The 9,667-nt window shown below is 46.8% G+C and overlaps 1 protein-coding gene across 1 annotated transcript; it reads right to left on the bottom strand.

Moving 5' to 3' along the window:
* Window positions 1-448: 448 nt before the first annotated feature.
* On the bottom strand, window positions 449-8,395 carry LOC306960461 (voltage-dependent T-type calcium channel subunit alpha-1I-like; the record flags this gene model as incomplete). The annotated part of the gene is made up of 6 exons (XM_079552891.1): window positions 449-479; window positions 592-869; window positions 5,106-5,251; window positions 5,291-7,040; window positions 7,109-7,253; window positions 8,388-8,395. The coding sequence occupies 6 exons, from the start codon at window positions 8,393-8,395 to the stop codon at window positions 449-451; spliced, it is 2,358 nt and encodes a 785-aa protein (XP_079409017.1).
* Between the last annotated feature and the right edge of the window lie 1,272 nt (window positions 8,396-9,667).

Consider the following 9,667-nt stretch of genomic DNA (forward strand, 5'->3'; position numbering starts at 1 on the left):
CATGAGGGAGGCACAGGCTTCATGCTTCAACGCGGTATAGCTCGCATGCTCATAAATAGTTGTTTATTATTTTATTGGGAGTTTTATTTCTCAAAGTCGTTGCTTTGTGCGCATGCTCCTCGTGGAGCTGGAGCACTGGCGGAGAGGAGCGGGGCGGACTGAAGCGGCGACAGTGGGCGTTGATGTCGCAGCCGTTCGGAGTCGGGGCGGAGCGGAGTGGAGCTGAGCGCACAGGCGGATGATGTGGAATCCCGGGGTAAGTGTGTATTCCGGCCGCAGTAGGACGAGATTGTGGTCTGAGCGTCCGAGCGGGGGGAGGGGGGCAGAGGTGTAAGCGGCGCCCTTCACGTTAGCATACAGAAGGTCCAGGGTCTTATTGTTCCTTGTGTGGCACTTAACATACTGCATGAGTGTGGGGATAGTGGCGGAAAGAGAGGCGTGATTAAAGTCACCGGTGATGAGCAGCGGGGATGACGCATCTGGGTCTGGGTCACGGTACTGTGGATGCGCTCACAGGTTGCGGCGGCGTCAGCCGAGGGGGGGATATACAAGCACAACACGACCATGTGTGAAAACTCCCTCGGTAGATACCTAGGCCTCATGCTGACGACGATCATCTCCAGGTCCCGGGTGCATATCTGTTCTTTCACGTGCGCGTGGCCGGGGTGGCACCATCTCTCATTCACAAACACAGCTACTCCCCTGCCTTTCTTCTTCCCGCTCCCCTCCACACACCGGTCTGCGCGCGTGAGTTTAAATCCGTCCAGAGAAACCACAGAGTACGGTATATTCCCGTTCAGCCACGTCTCCATAAAGCTCCCCCCCAGGCTGGCCAAGATGGCGGCGTGAGTAACCTCGTGAGAGGACACCTGCACCAAAAGTGATAATAAATACACTCAAAAGGAACTTTCTTTGGCCGAAATTTAACTGAGCTAACGTCTGAAATGAGTCGCGGTAGTCAAAGAGTGAGCACCAGTGAGCACCAGTGCCCAAAGGAACCTTGGTCAACAAATGGGCTCAAGCTGGCGCCGCAGGTGGGCACGACTATGCTCGTAATACCAGCAGTAGTGTTGGTATTACGAGTTTCTGGACTTCCAAAAGGCGTTCGATACAGTTGAGCATCCCTTCATTTTTCACTGCCTTGAAATATGTGGCTTCGGAGACTACTTCTGTAAAGCTATGAAAATCCTTTATAAAAATGCCAATAGTTCTGTAAAATTGAATATTCAAGAGAGAGGGATAAGGCAGGGCTGTCCCGTTTCGGTTTATCTCTTCCTCGTGGTGGCACAGATCTTTTGTGCATATCTCAAATCTCGGAATTTGGAGGGCATATCAATTGCTGATAGATGTATTCTGATCAGTCAGTTGGCTGACGATACTGCATTGTTTCTCAGAGATGCCTTGCAGGTAAAACCAGCAATCCAAATGATAAAAACATTCTCCAAAGCGTCAGGATTATGTTTGAATCTAGGGAAGTGTGAGTTATTTTCTCTGAAAAGCACTGACATCTCCATTGATGATATTGATGTAAGGAGCAAAATAACTTATTTAGGTGTTACGGTGACAAGGAATCAGCAGGAGAGATGCTCTCTAAACTTTGAGCCAAGAATTAAAAAAGCTGAAAATAGATTTAATCAATGGCTACAGAGGAACTTGTCCTTAAAGGGGCGGGTTTTGCTGTCCAAGGCAGAAGGCATTTCCAGACTTATTTACATAGCGTCCTCTTTGGCCTTGGACAGTAGAACAGCCAAGAAAATTGACCAATTACTATTTAAATTTCTTTGGAAAAATAGAATACATTACATCAGAAAATCAGTAGTGGTCAATACGTGCCAAAATGTTTTTTGACTTTTCTACTCTAAATAATGTATTCAAAATTAACTGGCTTAATAAGTATAAGTACAAGTATAAGTACTTTTTACAAAATGATTCTTCCTTATGGAACTTTATACCTAAATTTGTGTTCAACCAAATTGGTGGTCTACCTTTCCTGTTGGTATGTAACTACCAGATTAACCGCATACCCCTCAGACTGTCTGATTTTCATCAACAGGTTTTATTGGCATGGAAAATGGTCTACAGATAGATATTACATTTGGAACAACGGGGATATACTTCATAACAAAAGGAGCCTTTATTTAAAAACATGGATGGACAGGAAAATTAACTTGGTTGCACAGTTAATTGACAGTGAAAGACACTTGATGAATCATGTACAGTTTATTAAAAAATTTGAATTTCCGGTCTCGTATAAAGAATTTTGTTTTGTAATGAAAGCTATCCCAATCGGGGCAGTCAGTCTCTGTTGAGGTCTCGATTTGACTGGCGAAACAGTTTGCCCCCTCAACACCTATTGCGGAAAGATATGCTTCGGATCTCGGAGAAAAAACAACAGGGCCATTTGTAACTTATTTCAAAAACAAACTGCAACAAAACCATATGTCACAGCCTACTGGGCCCAGTTTTGTAGCATAATTCCCTGGGAAGAGGTCTGGCTGTTGCCTTCTAAATATATTATTACAAACAAAGTTAGAGAAATTTATTTTAAAATCCTACACAAAATTTACCCTGTGAAGCAGTATATGGTTAAGTTTACAAAAAGACATCGATGTATCCTGTTCGTTATGTTCTCTGAGAACCGAAACAGTGCCCCACATTTTTTGGCACTGTGTACACACAAAAACTGTGGAAAGACCTGCCCAGATTTATCTTTGTTGAGCTTAAGATGAAATATGATCTGCACTATGACCATGTGATATTTGGCTTCTTTGAAAACACAAACTGTGAGAAAACCTTTATCATAAACCTGTTTTTTTATCCATAAATGCAAGTTCTCTGGGAAAAAGCCAATCTTTTCTGTCTTTCAAAAAAGCTTACAACTGTATGGTTGCTCCATTTCGTCATTGGATAATCACAAAGCTGTTAAAACGTATGATATTTGTGAGAGATTTGATGTATTCGAGGCAAACGTATTTCAGTGATTATCTAATGGTGATTGAACTCACGAGCCTGCCACATTGTTTTCATGGCTGAAAGTCCTTTCTGCTGACCGGCATGGCACTCATGGTATTGAATGTTGTCGCCACTTTTGGATGCCTTTGTGAGGAAATGGTTGGACCATAGTCCATATGAGCTGGAAGAGACGATTTTGCATTTAGTGCAAAATCTAGCCTATTCTTTGACCATATGTTGACGGCAGAAAGCTGTGAGCTGCGTTTAATTTACTCTTTACTCTTTTTTATTTATCTTTATTTTTTATTTTCTGTTGTTGTTCTTCTTTTCTGCCCTTTTGTATGATTTCATGTCGTTACCCTGTACCCCTGGCTATCTTAGTTGTCGCTCACTCTATGTAAACCTTAAAGAGTAACACCAAATCCACTTTTTTTTGCTGATAAACGGTCTAAATGGTTGTTGAATAGAGTTAGCTACATGTCCCAGTCAATATGTTGACATTTGGTGCAAACTTGTTCAAAATCTCACTTTTGTGTCTAAAACCGCATGGTTCGCGCCCCCTACTGGTTTCAAGCAGCAACTACATTTGATATTTTGTGGTTGGAGGAGAGTGTGTCCACGGCGTCCAGAAAACGTCATCAGTTCTGCCCGTGGTTCTGCCTCTGTGCCTCTGTGGCCCCGCCCACACACGCCTCTGTGGCCCCGCCCACACACGCCTCCGTCACGCAGCAACCAGGACACGCGTCGCGCACACACCGCCTGAGCTCATGAGTCAAACCAGTAGATGGCGCCCCTGCGATGCTCACACTTCGGCTGAGGTGGTGTAGAGGAATAAATCCCTTAGAAAAGCTACTGTGCGATGCTCTCTCTCTGTTCGCAGTCACTGACAGCGAGCGAGTAGATTTTTTTTTTCTTTCGTAGGATAGTTGCTACTAGTGATGCGCGGGTTGCGGGTTCCACCGTCGTCTTTACAGCAGGTTTTTGGCGTAAATATACGTCGGATTTTCATAAAACAAGCAGCGTTTTGCAGCTTGTGATCCAGAGAACGCTTTTGTGGAGCTCGTGTCTCCTGTTTTCCACCGTATGTGCGGCTGTGTGTGACTTCGGTTAGGCCGACCTCTGCTCTCTTTCTCTCTTTCTCTCTCCCTCTTGCCCAGCGCTCTTCGGAGGGAGAGAGAGAGAGCGCGCGCGATGACATGCCGGTACTGTTCATACGGATCATATTTGTAACGCGTAATATTTAATGGTTGCGGGGGCGGGGCGGGGCAGGTTGTAAAAATAGAACAACGTTGCGGGGCGGGCTGGGTCGGGTTAGAACCTGCTCCAAATGCGGGACCCGCGGGTTGAAAAAACCCCTGACCCGCGCATCACTAGTTGCTACATCAAGCAATCACAAGTCATGAGAATGTACCAACTCTCCTACGAAAAAAATCAACCTTGCGCACAGTGGTGACAGCGGTAACAGCAGTCTGTCAGTCCTGTCAGATCGAGGGGCTTGGTCTGAGACTGTCAACAGAGCAGACCCCGCCCACACACTCACCCCCCTCGTCTCCCCGAAAGCCTCCGAGACCACCCCTTTCTCAGCACTTTTTGACTTGTGTTTGTGGGTGGGGAAAGGCTCTGCCACGCCCGTTGAGTTGCACTTTAAATAAAATAAAAAATTTAAAAAACGTCTCCGTAAAGCACATCAGTCCGCATTCCCGATAAGAGCTCTGATGTCGGGTTAGTGCGGCCAGCTCCTCGGTCTTGTTCGAGATGGAGCGTACATTACCCAGGATCACTGAGGGTAGCCATCTTCTCCTCTTGATTAATTAAATAATTAGCAGCCAGTAGGGGCCGGCGCCATAGCAAGAAATGAGTTTCCTTCGCAGGGTGGCTGGGCGCACCCTTCGAGATTGGGTGAGGAGCTCAGTTACCCGGGAGGAGCTCGGAGTAGAGTCGCTGCTCCTTCACGTCAAAAGGAGCCAGCTGAGGTGGCTAGGGCATCTGTTTCGGATGCCTCCTGGTCGCCTCCAGCAGGAGGTGTTCCAGGCATGTCCTAGTGGGACAAGGTCTCGTGGAAGGCCCAGTAAACGCTGGTGGGATTATGTCTCCAAGCTGGCATGTCTCAATAAAAAAAAACATCTCTATCCAAAATTTCATCATCTTATTACACAGTCGTGGGTGGCATCTGTGGCAACGTCCTGTGATTCGGACTCTGGAAGATCGACTGTTTCCATGTCTGGTGCTTCAGACTCTGGTGGGTCGACTGTTTCCACGTCTGGTGCTTCGGACTCTGGTCGGGTGATTGTTGGAACGTCTAGTGGTTCGGACTCTGGTATATCGACTGCTGCCACACCTAGTGCTTCGGACTCTGATGGTTGGACTGTTGTTGGTTCAAGGTCCGTTGCCTTCTTCTGCTCGCTGTCACCCAGGGCCTGTATGATGGAGGACACGACCAGGTTGACCAGCAGGAACTGGACCATGATGACAAAGGTGATGAAAACCAGCGGAGCCGCCCAGAACAGGTACCCGGCAGAGTCCTCGTCGTCCGGATGACACTTCCTCAGGGCGTCCTTGAGAATCCCGTTCCAGTTGTCGCCGGTGGTCACTTTGTAGAGTGTGAGGAGCGCGATCCCAAAGTTCTTGAAGTCGGAGTGTCTGTGGAGGCCCTGGCAGGGGAACTGCTTCGAACATTCGAGGTCTCCAAACAGCTCCACGCCCAACACAGAGTAGATGTAGAAGAAGAAGGTGAAGAGCAGGCACAGATTCCCAACATGTAACAGCGTCTTGACTATGGTCTTCACCAGCACACGGATCTTTGAGGTTTTCAACACCTGCGCTAGCCTGAGCACGCGGGACACCCTAAGAATGCTAGGGTTTATGGGGAAAGAGTGCACCGTGTCCAGCTTGGAGACTAAGATACTGACGACGGACACCAGCATGACCACGGTGTCAAGGATGTTCCACCTGCTCTGGAGGTAACGCCTGAGCCTGAACGCCACCATCTTCAGGGTGACCTCCAACACCAACAGGGCAGTGGCCACGTAGAAGGTGACCTCGATGATCATCTCCACGTACATGGGCATGCGGTAGTGCTCCAGCCCCATCAACATGACGCTGAGGACGATTATGATCATCATACAGTAGTCCAGCTTTGGGTTGGAGCAGAGAGTGTGCAAGGCGCGGCGCAGAGGGGAGTTGTGTGCATAGTACGGGACCTTCATAGGCTCTGGAGCCCGCGACCTCTTCCTCTTCTGGGTGCTCAGCGTCTGCCTCCTCTGCACCTCGGCATGCTTCTCCACCAGGATGCTGATGAACATGTCCAGCAGCAGGAAGCTCACCATCATGAAGGACAGGAAGTAGAGCAGGCGCCACTGGGCGTAGTTAGTGATAGGCTCCGTGTCTTCTGCCACCGCGTCAATGCCGTCGAGCATGATGTTCACCCAGCCGTCTTGGCCGTACATCACGAACAGGGTCATCAGTGCCTGTAGCAGATTGTCGAAGTTGAACCTCCTCCGGTCCCAGCGGTGGTTGGAGGCCAGGCACTCTGTTTTGTTGCAGACGCCGCGGATGTCCTGCAGATGGTCGTCCAGACAGTTGTAAAACTTGCCTTTAAACAACTGCACCCCCAGGAGGCCATAGAAGACGAAGAAGGCCAGGCTGATGACGAAGACGCTGAAAATGGGCTTCATCGAGGAAATCACGCCATCCACTGCCTCCTTCAGCCGGGGAACACGCTGGAGCAGCCTGAGCGGGCAGAGTGTGCGTAGCAGCCGCAGAGGTTTGAGGATTTCCTCCAGGTCGTTTTCCTCGGAGCTGGCGATCTCGGCGGCGGTGTGCGCGACAAACAGGACCACCAGCACCCCGTCCATGATGTTCCAGGGGGATCGGCAGTACGAGCTGCTGCCCAACAGAACCCCGTGGGACACCATCTTCAAAATCATCTCCACCAAGAAGACACAGGAAAACAGGTAACCTGACCAATCCAATAAGAATCGCTCAACGCTCAGGGGCTTGAGGTTGGGCCTCTCGGCAGCGATGGACATGCAGGTCACAGCCAGGAAGAACAGGATGCAGCGCTCGAACCACACGTGGGAAATGACACGCTGACAAAAGCGACGAAACTTATTGTTTGGGGAGAACAAGAAAAAAGACCAGTCTTCATATCGTTTACACCAGGCGAGTTCAACTCTTTGGAACCAAGACGCTTTGCTGCCCTGCCCCGGTTGTCTGCCGGTGCCTCGTCAGTGCCGGCGTTAGCGAGTACCGACTCCTTGAGTTTGTAGCCTTGGACCACAATGCTGACGAGATACACCCATCTTCACATGTACAGGATACTACACATTTAGAGATACTGTTGGAGTTACTGTGACAGTGTGCAGTGAGGTCACCCTGAAGTCTGATGTTAAATTCACAAAAGAATATTTTTTAATATTTCAGAAGAGTTATTTCAATCTGGATACTGGGATGAAGCCCCTGGACCGAAAGTGCTGAAAAATATTTCAAGTACTGAAAGGAAAAAAAGTCAACCACATCCAAATGAACTCATTATTCAGAAGCTGATAGTAAACCAAAAAGGCGATGAAAGTGATGTCCTCCAGAAAGTCCTCCTATATCCAAAAGGGCTCATAATGTGGTCAAAACAAACATTGTCTGTCTTCACCCAAAGGTGCAAAGTCAACATAACTTATCTCGATGCAACTGGGAGCCTGATCCAAAGAGAAAGGTTTAAGAGATGATAATGAGAAACCCGTCAAAGGGGGCGTCACCTTTGCCCGTCGCAACTTACCTGACATGTGACCACACCACAGCATCTGTAACATATGTTTTGCAAGCGTTTTTCACAGATGCTATGAGCTGCTTCAGAAAGAAAGTAACCAAGAGACCTGTGATGGTTCTTTGTGATGGTTCCTTGGTACTGCCCCAGTCCATTTCTTTAACTTTTTGTCGATTTTCTCTGGGAAATCTGCTAATGCTGCACTATAGAGTTGTGACCGGACAGTATTTTGACAAAATATTTGATTTTCCCATTATCCATCGGTGTTTAAACCATATTATGAAAAATGCCAAGGATCTTTGTAAGAAAATGTAATTATCATAGGGGACTGGATAGATACCTGTCAGTACATTCCTAAAATGTCAAAATATTACTTGCAGCACACCCATACATTTCAAATTTGCAATGCATATATTTGGACTGCTCGCCTGCAGTGCAACCCTTCCAAAAATGGAAGAAATAATCTTGAGTGCCACAGTAGTTTTCTGCTGCCCTTGTCATGGTCAGGAAGTCACCAAGCACCATCCAAACCTGGTCGAGCTCATGAAGCAGTCAGACACCTTGAATTACTCAAAAGTTATAAGTGAAGACTAGGTAACTGTACTGTAGTATAGTGTCATATTACACAGACACCTAAGTTAACATGATTGTACACCAGGCCAGCTGTTCTAGTTACCTTACCATCGCCAAGTTTGTAATGAATAAATAATGCTTTTCCTCACGTTTTGTCACTTTTGTATTGTTTTTTGCTGCATTATCATCATCAGAATTAAACAAAGGCTTGACATAATGTCACTTTGCACGTCTCCTACCAGAGAGGAGAACGCACTGGATCACTGTTACACCACGCTGTCCCCCGCGCTCCACCCGGACTTTCAGATCACGTGATGATTCACTTAAAAACCTGATCCTTCAATTTTCTTTCAAGACTCTAATTAAAAAAAAAATGTACACTCCTAAAAAGAGCCTTAAAATAACCATACATTCATATATTTTTTCTGCTTCTTTCAACAAAAATCTTCAGTGGCTTTCGGATCACAAAATTAACCGAAAGCCACACAAGGGTTTTAATCCCCTCATACAGACAGACTGAAACTATCACAGATATGCTAGAACTCAAATGCAACGCAGTATGGAGTAAGGTTAAACTGAAAATATCTTTAACAGACTAACTAACAGGCACCAAACCAAAACAAAGACGGGTAACTTAAATTCTCCCAAACAGGACTTCTTTATTTAGAAGACAGGAAAAGCTTGTGTGTCTCTCTTGACAGGTCACAATCTAGCAAGAGACTGACTGAACTGAGGGAGTATATACATATACTCTTCCCCGAATTGACGAGGACATGGGGAGCAGCTGTGGAGAGCAGGAAACAGGGCAGGCAGGAAAACATGAACAGGAGCAGGCACAATTCAGGAGCAGGGAGTGAATCAGGAGGTAAACAATGACTAAATAAGCAGAATATGACAGAAACTCGCTGAACCTGTAGTGAGCACAATAAAGAAATACACCACTGAGGCTGTGGAGGAGCTGAGCTTGTGTTTGGAGAGAACAGACTGGGAGGCACTAGAGCAGGGGTCGGCAACCCGCGGCTCCGGAGCCGCATGCGGCTCTTTCATCCTTATACTGCGGCTCTGAGTGGCTTAGGAAATAAATTACAAAAAAAAAAAAAAGTATTTAATTGAGGTGTGTTTTATTTGTGTTAGTTCTTTAATATTTTAGTTCTAAATTGGAAGATTATTGTGATCTTGACATGTTAGAATAAATATATTTTATTGTTTTTCGTCGCTCAAAATAAACGTCATACTCGCGAAAGCCGGTATACCCGCCAAAACGCTGTCTTTTCCTCCTCCTGCGGTCGTTCCTCCTGATGTTTGGGAGCCAGTCCCTGCCGACCCTATTGCCACACCGCTGGAGAACCCCACTGTTATAAATTTGTCCAGATTTTCCATGCG

The sequence above is a fragment of the Gobius niger genome (genome assembly GCF_951799975.1).
Source record: "Gobius niger genome assembly, chromosome: 3".
NCBI lineage: Eukaryota > Metazoa > Chordata > Actinopteri > Gobiiformes > Gobiidae > Gobius > Gobius niger.